Below are 14410 nucleotides of genomic sequence, written 5' to 3' on the forward strand. Positions count from 1 at the left end.
ATCCAGTCTATGGTAGCTGCGGAGTTAGAGGCTTTGTTATGCCTGATAAGGGTTATGATAAGCTGGGTAAAGTTATAAAGATTTATGGCATTTTTAGGATTATTGCAGTTTGATTGCCAGTCTATGTTAAAATCTCCTAGGATTACTGTTTCATAATATAGGTGGATTGAGGACCAATTGTTGTTTGTGATTATTTAGTTTTAAATATCAGGTGAGTATTTTAGCCTTTGGGAAAGAATGGGTGTAATATGGTGTACTGATGGAGCAAGGTTGTTTTGATACATAATTGCTATTCCTCCACCTTTCTTTTTTATTCTGTCTGATCTTATTATGTTATCGCCTGATGGGAGTATTTCTTCATCTTTTATGTCCAGTTTTAGCCATGTTTCAGTCATTGTTATTATGTATGGAGAATGAGAGGCGATCCAGGCCTGAAAGTCTGCAATATTGTTCTAAATTCTATAGAGGTTTGCATTGGCAAGGAGTAGCCAAGAGGGGTTAAGTAGGTGTGATGGGTTGTTAGGTGTCACATTATTTGTTTGGATGTTTTGGTTTACTAGATTAGAAAATGGGCCAGGGTTGGGGTGTACATCTCCACGTTGAATTAGTAATACGTTTAAGATTTTGGGGGGCTGGAGTAGTTAATTCTGGAAGGTTGAGTCTGGTAGAGGATGGAAGTTTGAGGTTTTATTTGGAATTTGTTAAAGAGATGAAAAAAGATAGTACTGAATAGGGATGGGTATATAAAGCAAGTCTGGTAAGAGGTGAAATGAAACGCAGTATGTGTGACTGCTGTAAGACATTGAATTATGAAGGGAGGGGATAGAATGAAGGTGATAATGACTAAAAAACTGATGATCAGAAGTCATGTGGTTTGATTAGTAAGCATGATTAGAGAGGTGAAGAGGGGAGGAACCGTGAGTTAGCAGCATACCTCTCAATCGTACCAAATATCTCGGTATTTCCCATTTTTGAGGGCAAAATAATAGAGTGCCACAAATTCCCAGTGGCCTCTTCAAATCCTGATTTTGTTTTTATGTTTTATTTACATTTTTTTAGTGCTCGCTGAGGTCATCACATGTTGCTGGTGTATCCTGCAATGTCATCAACTTGCATGGGTGTGCATGGTAACATCAACATCATGAGAGAGTGCAGCAGTGCCTGACTGCTAATACGAGAAGTGTGACTTCAACATGTTATACAACTGATTGCCTCATTTTGGGCGTGGGGGAGGTACACAGTTAATATATTCTTAATCACATGGAAGTGTAACAAGGTAACTTTTATTTTATGCACACGTAGCTGCCATTTTCTTTGGAGCAGGTTATGCTTATTAAATATATACAATAATCACTGAGTGTGCCATGCAAGCGGTGACCCACTATTCCCACTGACATTAAAATAGTCATAAAATATCGAATTCCACAACAGCTCTCTCTCCTGGTTTACCATAAACGCAGCCGATGTGTCTCCGAACCCTATAAACCTCCTTCCTTTACTACAGTTAGATGCTAATCACTCCCTCAACTGTCAACAAGGACTGCTAGGCTTAATAAAATGAACACTTCTGAATACTACACATTCAATGCTTAAGAAAGGCATTCAACAGTCTGCCCCCAGAGCAGTAGGAATTACATCAAAATCTGGTTATTCTAGCTCGGGAGCAACCTCTCCCAACCACCTCACCTAATTTAAGATGTCTACTTTTACAGTCTCTTGTTTCAGTGCACTTGCTAAGAGATTTGTACCACATGACCCTGTGTGCTGTGCTGTCTCCCAGGCAGGTTCTACTAACACACCTGCTAACAGGAAAGGCAGCACAAAAACATGTCAGCAGCAACAGTACTACCACCAGGTAGCCAGGCTAAAGCAGCTCCCGGCCCTTATGCTACTTTTCCTGCTGCAAGGATCACTTTACTGACGGGACCCAGTATCTTCAGGACATCATCTGGAGCGTTTATTGCACTAGAACTAGTAAGCATCTGGAATCTAAACTTTCCAGTTGCTGAGCTTGAATCATGTAATTCATTTTCTGGGTTGCAGTGAAAGTGCCAAGGGGTATGACCAGCTTATTTGGAAGTGAACGTAGCAGATGGTTGATTCATGGCATTTTGAAATGGTGTAGAGGCGATCCACAATATCAGGAAGACTTCTTGATGTCACAATGTTTATTATGAATACCTGATTCTTCTATTGTTTTATAACTAAGATTAGGAGATGCTTGGTATAGTAATGTAGTTCTTCCCTCTTTTATGCATGCAGGTGATTTGGGTGAAACATCGTCAAGGTCTATGCCAAAAAATAAAGCATCACCATTTAGAAATTCTTCATCACGTATATCCTTGCACAGAGTGTAAAAAAACAACACTGATGTACTTGACACAAAGGATAATTGATGATGTGTTAAAAGCTTTACCCTGAGCATTCATTCAGAGGAAATGTGGTCGCTATTTCTCTATAGTGCAAACAATTGCCATAAGAGTGGCCAGCAATTTTTCTTAGGCAAATTTTTTAACTGTTGCCTCTTTTCTATGGGAAGTAAGATGTGGGCTGAACATGCCTCTCAATCTCTTAGAGCAGGAAATCTGGACAAAACCAGAAATAATGAGGGACAAAGGACCAAAAATAAGGACAGATTTTAAAGACTGCTCTTATAAACTTAAAAAGTTGCTAAAATACCAGGATTTGTGTTAGCGTGCATTTTCTTCAGGATATGAAGTCTAAAATTCAAATTTCTGTCATTATTTAGTGCAGTGGTGCACAACCTTTTTGTGGGGAGAGCCACTACACGAATTCTTAATGCGTCTGCAGGCCACCTCAAAGCATAATAAGTTATTACAAGTTAACAACAGGTACAGGCGAATGACATTTACTTCAGACAGCAGTCATGAAATTGCCTGTTTTCTACATCATCTTTGTGTTTAACTTTATTCTGGCTTTCAGCCATGACATATTACAAACTCTTGCAGAAGATTACTACTGTTTACAGACTACAAGTTATAAACAACAAAGAATAGTTACTTCTGCGGCTAAAATTAGAGGTGTGTGCAACTGCAGTCAATTATTTAAGTAAGCACGTGCTGGAAAGTTTGCGTGACTAGAGTAAGACATAACATTTTTTTCATTTCTTTTTTTAATTTTTGGTTACTCTCTGGGGGCCGGATGGTGTTGCGTTGAGGGCCGAATTTGGCCCCGGGGTTGGACATTGTGCAGCACTGATTTAGTGACTTCAGTCCTCACTGATTTGCTAGAAAACCACAAATTTTTTGAGGAACAGACCAACATTATGAAGCAAAAATCTGGATATTCTGTGAAAATCTAGACACTTGGGAGGTATGCTGATTTTGACTCAAATGTTAGGTCTCTCTCTCTCTTATGGTGAATTACGCCTAGTAAATAATGGCAATAATTAGAGTTATTGACCTCTTTTACTTCAGAAAAAAATGTATATTAATTCACATTCTCTTATTCTGTCAATATCTCAAGTTAATAGTACTAATATTTTAAAAGTACCCTGCTTGTCCCTAATTATTTCTGGATTCATCCCTGATTCTGTTGAAATGTGTGCTCTGTGTGGAATACTACCGCTCATACTGTTGAACAACCTGCTAACAGCTTCACAATGGTTAAATGTATTTTTTTACACTTTATAAAACATTTGCATTGATGGAATAACATGATTCAGTATTTTTATAATGGATATCAGTTAAAACATTGCTAATAGTGAATGTGTAACATACCCTTTGGGTGATGAACATGCACTTTCTAAGACTCGGAACGGGGAACGTTCTTCATAATGAGGTACACTTGAGAGGTAGGAGTGGTTGAGTGGGATAGGGATGGCTGGTGCACATGTTTTAGTACAGGAAACTCAACAGTTACAGAACATCATGATGGGGGTGGGGGGCACATGCTTTTCACAGGAGCCTGTGATGATGATATGTTACAGTTTAGTTGGCCTCCAATGCCAGCATACCTTATGGCATAGCCAGCTTTAGGCACCAGCAAACCTTGAGATTGCTGGGAGCCCCCTGTAACATGGGGGACCCCAACCACAGCAAGTTATCTTATCCTGATATTGTGTAACATATCTTTCGAACCAGCAAAAACTAGTATAGCAATTTGGTATACTTAATAAAACAGGTGGGTTATAAGTCTTATTTATATCTCCTTTAAAATAAAACAGTATTGTTCTGGTTATATTTTGTTTAACATTTTGTCTGTTTTTCAATTTGTGTTTGAATGTTGATATCCCACAATTCCATTGGAGTGAGTGGGGTTTACATAATTATGGACGCACATTTTATGTTAATCAACATCCAGATTTTTGGACAGTTGTACTACTTTTCATGGGCCTTTGTCCAGATTTTTGTTGTTTCCAGGTTGAGAGGTATGTTTAGAAGTGATAGAGTGAGAAGGTAGGAATTTAGGAGTGATGTAATGGAAGGGAGGTAGAGGTGAAAATGAGGTATCTACAGGAAGTAGGAAGAGATAAGGTATGTTTTGAGCAGGAAGTGGGAGGAACCTGTTGTATAAATGTAGTGAAAGGGGCTGGGTGGGAATAGGGGTAGGGTAGGAAAGCAAACAGAGCAGGTTGAGCCGAGATGGAGAAAAGCTGCCAGTGACTATCTGCAAAGGAAGCTTTCTCAAAGTAGGTGTACTCAGTAGCCTGACCTCTCAGAAGTGAGAAATACCTCTTACGCTGCTAATTTTAGGTTGTTTTTTAATTTAAATATATTGTAAAAGTTTTCTTATTGAGCCTATGTTGTTATAGTTTTATAAACTTTCTAAAGCAAGAAACAATATTCATATTTAACATTACAGTTGTCTTGTTTTAAACAGCAAAAACTCCCTGTGAGTTGGTAGAATGGGGTTGCTGTTAGTCAGCTGTTTACTATAGGATGCCTAAAATATAGAGTGGTAAACACTTATATAGACATACATTGCAGAAACTGGTGAATATAGTTGAGTAATTCAGCATGTCTTTATTATTTGCAGTCATGCAGATCATTGTCTCTGGCCTTTCTTGCTTGCCATGGATTTCAGATTAGGGACATCAGTTACGTAGCAAGGTTACAAAAGCGCAAATTGGTGAATATAATTGAGCAAGTCAGCTTGTCTATATCGTATGCAGTCATGCAGATCATATCTCTGCCTTTTCTTGCTTGTTGTTTTGATGGACCAAAAGAGTAAGGTAGAATATGATCTGATGTGGAATATTCTGCTAGAACTACATGGATCTCTGTCCTCATTAAGTCCTGAGTATTTTTGAGAAGATAATTAACAGCTGTGTAGAAAACATCTTCACAGTGTAGACAAAGGAATGTCTATTACACATCATCAAAGTCATGTGCAGACAGATGCAGAGACATCATCAGGTACTCCCATATGGGATGCTCCCGCCTTCATACTGGTAACCATGTGATTCTTGCAGGTCACACAAGGCACTCAGGTCTTCCATGATGTATGTACTTCTGCTAGACTCCATGATTGAAGTACTACATTTTTTACATCAATATGTCATTAGGAGATCAAGGACTTGTGGGGTACAGTTGTTTGCAAAATGAAAAATGACTCTCGCCTATCTGGTCCTATTCTGGAATGTGTCAGCAATGGAGGAATACAGCTATGCATGGGCCTGGAACTAGGTAGAAGCATGGCTTCACAGTTTTCGGGTTGTTGTGAGGTTCTCCCAAGTCACACTTGCTAGTGTTGCTACAGGCCATCCGTTATGAGCAGTTAAGGAGCACAAGACTCTGCTTCACGGAGAGCTTGTGCTGCACAAATAACAAGTACTCTTAACCACGACACCTCAGCTTGCCAGTATCATTGCACAGGACTAAGTGTGGTAGCCTGCTGAAATTACTATGGAATGCTTCTCATAATTATCACATCTGCTTTTACCCTGGCTGTACACATCTGAAATAAAATGTGTGCTTTTGACTTTTCCAGCTGTCCCCTATACCATTGAGTTGCTGTATGTGTCTTTGCGGAACACATACCTTGATTCCTTGCAACACTTCATTCCCCTCATCATGTTAGTACACGTTCCATTTTTCCTGATTTCAAGACACTTCTTCACTGACATATCTCCTTCTGTCAGCTTTTTAGATGTTCTTGCTGCCACTACATTTCAATGTCTGTGTGCACCTTAGTGGCAGGGGCAGGGGTCATTCAGCCCCAGAATTTTGGTGGGCCATTGATCATCTGCTTGGCTGTGACTTCCTTACATGCTTTCTAATTGTATACCTATGTAATCATTTTTATCCTGTTTAACTCTGCAGTTAATGCTATGTCTTGTACAAGATCATGCCTGAAAGGTGCATGCCACACACAGAGAAGAAAAGGTCACTGAACAGTTGAGTATGCTGACATTATGATGCTAGATTTCTATTCTTTTTAAGCATGACCTTGCGCAAGACATTACAAGCTCTCTTCCCTTGCTTGTTCCTTTTGTAGTTCTGCAGTTGTGGCATGCTCTAATAAACCATTGTTTATGTAGATACGTTTACTGATTGCCTTCTTATCCTTTTTCTTTGTTGATACATTGTTTTGTATTTGTTTTGTTTGAATTTTACTGTTAAAGTTACTGAAGTTATATTCTTGGCCATAATCTTTAGTTTTACTTAACACACAATTTCTTGCACCGATTTTATTAGGGTGTATGTTTCAAACTATGTATTTACGTTTAGTTCATAGTAGCTAGTTAATCTTTTTCTTTTACATAATAGGGTAGGGTGTCCAAATGCTGTTTTCCTCTGTAACCATTTGAAATGTTAGAACCTGTTAGAGTGACTCTTGAAATGTGGAGACTGAATGGCTGAAAGATTAGAGTTGTATATACTAAGTTTGAGATGCTGTTTCTTGGAATTATCTTTGTCTCTGAGGTATGGTGATCCTGGAATTGGTATATATAAGTTTGAGGGGGGGGGGGGTGCAGGGGGCTTGCCCACCAAGAAAAATAGAAGTTTTAAGGAGAAGAGTGATTTTCTGTATTCACTCTTCTGTTTTTTTTCAGCTTTTTGGCACTTGGCACTTCAAGTGCCGACATTGTAGTAGGCAAACGTTTTTCTCAGACCCTTAAATTGGTGTAGATTTGATTAGACTAAAACAGTCAGTCTTCTTTCACAGCCCAGTGACCAGAACCTGTCTCTGCAGACTGTAATCTGGGAAAGTGGGAAAATTCATAGCTAAGGAATGTAGGGAGTGATATGTTTACAGCCCTGATTTATCACATACAGTGAGAGAGAGCATAGTGTACTGGCTATGTCCAGCATATGCTTTCCAATCAGCTAATATATGTTGCATTAAATGATTGCCTCTTAATGTCTTATAATGATTAATGAAGATGATTTGGCATTTACATTCTTTGAGTACTGAATACTGGCCCATCTTTGTGTCGTGCTAATAGCTGTATCTTCTTTATTGCAGCCCATGAAACCACTGAAAGCAGCTGCTACCACTTCCCAGCCTGTGCTCACGTTGCAGCAGATTGAGATTGTTTTCTTCAAGATTCAAGACATCTATGAAATCCACAAGGACTTTTATGATGCCCTTTGCCCTAAGGTGCAGCAGTGGACGAGCAATGTAACTGTGGGCCATGAGTTCCATAAGCTGGTAAGTAGGTCTTGGTAACTTTTTTCCCTGTTGTGCTTGAAAGAATAGGTATGTGCAAACATAGACATACACACATGCTTCACTACCTTCTGAAACTTCCATAAAGTGAAAACAAAATATAAGAATAAAGGACAACTGTTGACTGTGTCCAACCAATGTGATATTTTTGATACTGCTTGAGAACTGTTAAAACCTTTTTATCAAACCCCATCCTTTTGTATTTTTCCCACTGATTTGTCATGGGCATGTAATTGTAGAAGATCAGGAACAAAATGAGGTGAATACTGTTGTTCTTATTAGTTCTTATTTGTTGTGGCTTTCATCTTCACAATTACCATTCTTCTGCACTTTTTAATGCATTTACGCAGTCTTTAAGAGGATTACAAAACTCAGTATAATGCGTCAATGACAAGACATTGACTTTTTGTAGTTAACATATACATTTGCAATCATAAAATAGTTTTTATCACTCAAATGTCAAACAGTTCAGTATGAAAATATAATTAAAAGTTTTTTTTTCAGGGGGTAAGCTCCCCCCTTTGCATTCCTCACATTACTGATACTTAACATATGCCAACTCCAAGATCAGACACTAGTGATTGTGTAGAAGTGTGTTAGTCATTAGTGGCTCAACAACCAGCCTAAAATACAACCACACATGCTTCTTAATGAAGGCTTATCTGTTGTACAAACATACTATTGTAAAATTGTTATCAGATGTCATGTTCCATTTATTTCATTATTTGAACCTTTGGGAATACAAGCTAAGCCTATTTACTCTGTAGTATTTTCTTCACATTAGAAATTGATATTTGAAATTAAAGTTGATAGGGTAACAAAACAAGGAGTAAGTCTTGTTTGTAATTCTCACAAAAAATGCTTTGTTACAGGACCTCTTTATGGTCTATTAACAAGTATCACTTAGGTACTCCAGCATCTTCGCGTGGATCTTCCTAATGGTCTAACCATTCAGATATTTTGGAGGGGGGCAAAAGCATCTCTACCTTTTTACTCTTTTCACGGTGATAATTTATGTTGCATTACCAGAGGCGACTCATGGTACTGGCTGCTGGGCTGCAGCCTCTCCATTAAAACCATAATTCCAAAGGCTTTATTTTTATTACTTTATTATTCTTGTTATTCATTTTTTATTTATAATGAAGAAGTTAATGTTCCCATTCCAGGTATTTGGAACTTTGTGTATGCAACTACATATGCATGGAGTTCTGGGATGTATTAAAAATAAATGAATGAACGAATGAATAAATAAATAGCCTTACTCAGGGCTGATTTTCAGAATAGCCCTGTGTGACTTACAAGTCTTCTGGCATTTTGGAAGCAGAGGAAACACCGCTTCAAAGGAGGCTGACTAGGCTGCTGCAGGAAACAGCGAGGGCAAGTTGCTATTGGCTCAGTCTGAGGCAGCCTGGAAAAAGTAAAAGACTTGGAAAGGGGAATAGTTACACAAGGAATAATGACTGACAGGGTGTGTGTTAATGTGTAATTAACTCCCATCCAGGGGTGTTATGAGGCCCGACACCCCAGGCGGAGGATCTCTAAACCCCTGGAAGGGCATTAATTACACATTAACACACACCCTGGAGGGCATCATTGCGCTTAGGCAATGGACTCGCTGTAAAATTGCTGTGTTTTACTTGCTTATTTATTTTTTTAAGTACTATATTATTTTTTATATATATTTTTAATGTAAAATAGTTCCTCCGCCTACTGTTTCAAACTTGCTGTAGTATACTTTAATGGTGTTGGTGGATGCATTTTACATCAGATATATATAAAAAATAATGTAGTGTTTAAAAAAAAAAAATAAGCAAGTGAAACACAACGATTTTACATACAGCCCATTCTCTCTCCCATACACACATACACAGTCTCTTCTGTTTCCATACACATACATATACACACAGAGTCTCCTCTGCTTTCATACACACATTCACTCACACAAGATCCCTCTCACCCTCTTTCTCAGTCTCTCACAGTCTCCAGCTGCTTTCCTACACACATTCAGTCTCACTCTCTCGATCTCTCTCACAGGCAGTCTCCTCTGCTTACATACATGCATTAACTCACACATCACTCTCGCTTTCTCTTTCACGCTCCCCATCCATCTCTATCTCTCACACACACACACACACACACGATCGTTCTCTCTCTTTCTCCTACTTACATACATGCATACACTCACACACACGCTGCATTTTTTTCCCTCTTTTTATTTTACACTTGCTAAACAGCAAAAGCACTACTTAGTGAGTGTAAAATAACAGCTCGCTCACTCTCAATGACATGCACGCATACGCACACACACAGACACACGTACCTTTTTCTCTTCTTTATTTTATATTTTACACTCGCAAAACAGCAAAAATGCTGCTTAGTGAGCATAAAATAATGGCGGCCTTTCCGTTTCCTCAGTCTGAGCTCCACGGCGGACTCGTTCTTCTCAGCGGGCATTACTTGTACATTAACATCTTGCTGGAAAACACTCGTTCTCCAATCAGGATATTGATGTTCACTTTGCCCATTGTCTAAAAGCCGTTAAGTTATATTATCTAATACAATGCAAGGCGGTACTGGTACCATAAAAACAAAGTTTTCTTTATAAAGGTGACAGCAAGTAAAGTAGCAGCAGCACCATACTTTACTTGTTGTCCTTGCAATGTTCAGCTCCAATCTGCCCAGATTCCACAAAACATCAAACACCAAAATGAGAAAGAACACTTTGTAAGCAACAGTTTTTATTCAGTGCTGCCAAATGGAGAGAATTCTGTCACATTATAAGCAGCTGCCTATGTCAGCTTAGTTGACAACTAAAGTAGCGCAGTTTAAAACAGCACTTTAATAAGAAAACAGATATTAGTGTCTACGCTGCTTTCAGTTATCCTGACATCATTCAGCAGCTGTGTTGAAGCCAAACTCAGTACTGTAAGCAAGCACTAGTAAAGTGTGTGTATGGGTGGGGGGGGGGGGGGCTGCAACTGGTATCACAAGCTGCCCCTAACCATAAGTACAATTTGTGTGTGTGTGTGTGTGTGTGTGTGTGTGTGTGTGTGTGTGTGTGTGTGTGTGTGTGTGTTTGTTTACACACACATGTTCAGAAACAGGCACAGATATATTAGTGCTATTAATCTGAAATGTTGATGGAATAAGAATGTGAATCATCATGCATTTTTTTCTGAAGTAAAAGTAATTTGTGGCTGTGATTCAGAAAGAATCCCACCACAAGTGTAATCCAACTTTGACATAAAAGACTAGTTTTCATGACAGAAAACCTTTGATTCATTATTGGCTAACTTATATGTCTAAGAATCTCATGGTGTTACTACCAATACTAATCAGCTCTTTGATGTCATCCATGCATCATGTTGCCCAGGCACTTCCAGTCAACTTCCCACACATATTCACAGACACACTCACGTATATCTCTATACCGCTCAACTAACCCAGATTTTTACAGAATGTCCCTGATTTTGCTTCATATAACTTCTTTGGCCCTCATAACTCATGGACCATTACATTCAGTGTGTAATGCCAGACATTAGAGTTTCATAATTTATATTGTTCAGAATTTGCTTTGTGATGGAAAATCTGTTATTCTAGTAACTTTTTTTTACATGACTGTGAGTAATTTTTTTTAGAGAATTTCCCTAGCGTCTGCTGTTCCTCCCCATACTTTATATTGTTCAAAAATACTTCATGCTGCAAAATGTGTTCTGTTAACTTTTTATTTGACTTGGAGTAATATTTGAAACTCCCTGGTGTTTCCAGCCTATCCCAGCATTGTAGGATTTGCTCATTAGTCTGCATTTAGAGGTTTAGCAGCTGAACCCCTAGAGGCACACACACGCATTCAGACATTCATACAGACACATATACACATTCACAGAGAAAAACACACACACACACACACACACACACACACACACACACACACACACACATACTCACTCCCTATAGATCAGAAACCCTCTTCTCCTGATCTCACTCCCATATTTATCCATGAACAGACACACAAGCATGTGCACAAAGGTAGACAGACAGACACCTCTTCTGCCTGTCATCGGACTAATTCCTCCTACTGCAACCACCCAGGCAGGCGCACACACCCATGACACTCGTACCTCTATAGGCAAACACACATGCTGCCACTCACACACACCCCCACCACCACCACCACCACCATTACTGCTCTGTTAAACTCCCTCGGACTTAACTGCTATATAGTCTCTCACATTAAAAGAAATGGGTGGACATGCCCTATTGGCCATATTAATTTAAGCCGTTGGCTATGTTAATATAGGAAGACAACTGATTTCCTGAATTGCTTGACTGAGTAAATCCCTTACCACTGGCATTTCAGGAGGGATAGCACATAGCTAATTATCACTGCTTCCCCAAAATGCCTCATTTGCATTGTGAAAGGCAGTGGAACTGTAACATCACAGTGATTCTACAGGCCGCCTAAAATCACTGCGGTGAGGCTGTTTAATAATCAGAAAGGTTTACTGTCAGTGGAGAAATGGCCGCATTAGAGCTTACTTCTGGCAGTAGCCCTTCCTCTATCCCAGAGTATAGCTCTAATGGTTGTCATTATTTAAGGGTAATCCAACACTTTTTTCACAAAGTCATGCATTTTAGGAGGGATTTGGAAAGGGAGCAAGATTTTGAGACAAAATCAACTCAACGACCCTGAAAATCAAGGACATTCTGTGTGTGTGTGTGTGTGTGTGTGTGTGTGTGTGTGTATGCAGACAGAGAGAGAGGGATTGCAATGGGTTGCAATGTTTTGTTCTGGCAGCAGAAAGCTATTATTGGGCCATTACTTTTGGATTTATGTATTCATTTCTTTGCAAGCACAGATCTGAAGTATACACAGGTATACAGGGTGCCTATGATTGTGGTTGTATATGTATGTACAGAGAGGAGATGCAGTGAGTGTCACTGTAGGGATGTGACAGCAGCAAGCTGAAATAAATTCCTGGGGCCATTATTTTATGTACTTATTTGTTCATTTGATCATAAGCAAAGATCTGAGGTGAACTCAGCCACGCAAGTGACTGTAATTTTGGTTACATCTCTGTTAGTGTTGTGTAGGGTTGTGGTGGGTTACACTGCATGGTCTGCCAGTGGCAAGTTGAAATATATTATTTTCATTCATTTAATTTCAAGCAGAGGCCTGAGGTGCACATAGTCATACTAGTTGCTATAATTGTGGTCCTATCAGTGAGTGGGGGTTGCAGTGGTTTGCAGTGTATGTTTCTGACTGCAGCAAGCCAAGATTCATTCCTGGTCTGTTACTTATACTTTTATTCATTGACTTTAGCACAAGCAGAGATGTGAGTTTATACAGTCATACAAACTGCATTATACAAAATAAGAGGTTGTTATTTGCAGTCTGGGCAGGATGTATGTGATAGCAAGTGGTTACTGGCACAGTGGATCAGTGAGCAACTTTTTAACTCACAACACTTGGATCTGGGGTTGCGTGTTTGGCTAAAATTTATTCTGTGTAGCAATTGCATATACTCATTGTCTCTGTGTGGACTTTTTTCAGGTGGTCTGATTTGACCCTGGTCATCTCTGCATTTACTTTCACACACCAGAATGGTGCACAGAAGGTTACTAGCACTAGTCCAAGATGGGATTTATTAATCTTGTCAGTTTATTAGAAATTACTATTTTGCCAACTTTGAGCAGAACATGTTTTTTTCCTTGAAAGAAGAAAAAATAAGACTAAATTTCTATCTTTACTCATAATTTTTGTTTAGGCCATTAATGGGTCAAAAGGATGGAAAAACCTCTAAGTTATACCTCAGATCATGTAGAATCCTATGACTTCTTAGGAGCTAGCAGCCCTTAGACCACTGGCTTAATTCACTTTTCTGCCACTCTTATTGTGGTGTGGTCTTAGCCAGTTAGGGTGAGTTGAGAGGATGGCTAGAAAAAAGCATGAAAGAAGTACCTGCTCAAGTGTATGTCGTATGTCAATTCTTGACCATAACATAGTTTTATGCAGATGTTACCAGTAAAATATCCAAGAAGATTGTTTTTTCTGCAGGGCCAAACTGTCTGCATCCTTGTACCTAACCTTGCTTGAAAGAGCACTCCACTTCTTTGAAAGAGCAATCCCTGTATAAAGAAAAAATAATGAGCCTTTGTTTCTCTGAGATTGTGCATTTTTACAGTATGTTATTAAACTTGTGATTTAAGCTGATATATAATATATATATATATATATATATATATATATATATATATATATATATATATATATGTAAAATAAAGTGTAGCAAGCCAAAAAAAAAATCACAGCTGGATAGTATAGTAAGAAAATATGTTGGAGCTACTGCAGAATAAACAGTTGGGTTTTGTCCACCTGAAGGTAAATGCTAAAAAAAATAAATAAATAAAAATAAAATAAAAAAAATAACATAGAATTTTAATGAAGCAAATCAGTAATGGAATGCAGTTATTTAGTACCCCCTGCCTCGCATTGCCCACAACCCACTACTATTATATTGCATTTTTGAAGCTGCAATATCTAAGATAAGAAGAAAGAATTTCTTTTGCATGCCTGTAGTTAGTGTTTATTAATTTGGGGGTGTGAAGGGGGTGGTGGTGGGGTCTAAAACAGTCCCTAAAAAACACATATCTTATTATTGACTTGAGATTCAGTAACATTTTTATTTTTGGTGAAGGTTTGCAAAGCACTTAAGTTGTATGTTTCGCAATTTCACATCTACCCCTAATTTCCAGAAACTAACTACAGATAAAT

General features: G+C 38.6%; 1 protein-coding gene across 4 annotated transcripts in view; it reads left to right on the plus strand.

Annotated features, from left to right (window-relative positions):
* Window positions 1-14410, plus strand: part of ABR (ABR activator of RhoGEF and GTPase) — a 2680879-nt gene that overhangs the window by 1499517 nt on the left and 1166952 nt on the right. For all 4 annotated transcript variants that reach the window (XM_044054480.1, XM_044054482.1, XM_044054481.1 and 1 more), the window contains one exon: window positions 7432-7617. In XM_044054480.1, the coding sequence (XP_043910415.1) occupies window positions 7432-7617 (186 nt within the window). The remainder of the gene's footprint in view (window positions 1-7431; window positions 7618-14410) is intronic.

This window comes from Protopterus annectens, chromosome 13.part0 (genome assembly GCF_019279795.1).
Source record: "Protopterus annectens isolate FY-2018-M chromosome 13.part0, PAN1.0, whole genome shotgun sequence".
Lineage (NCBI taxonomy): Eukaryota > Metazoa > Chordata > Ceratodontiformes > Protopteridae > Protopterus > Protopterus annectens.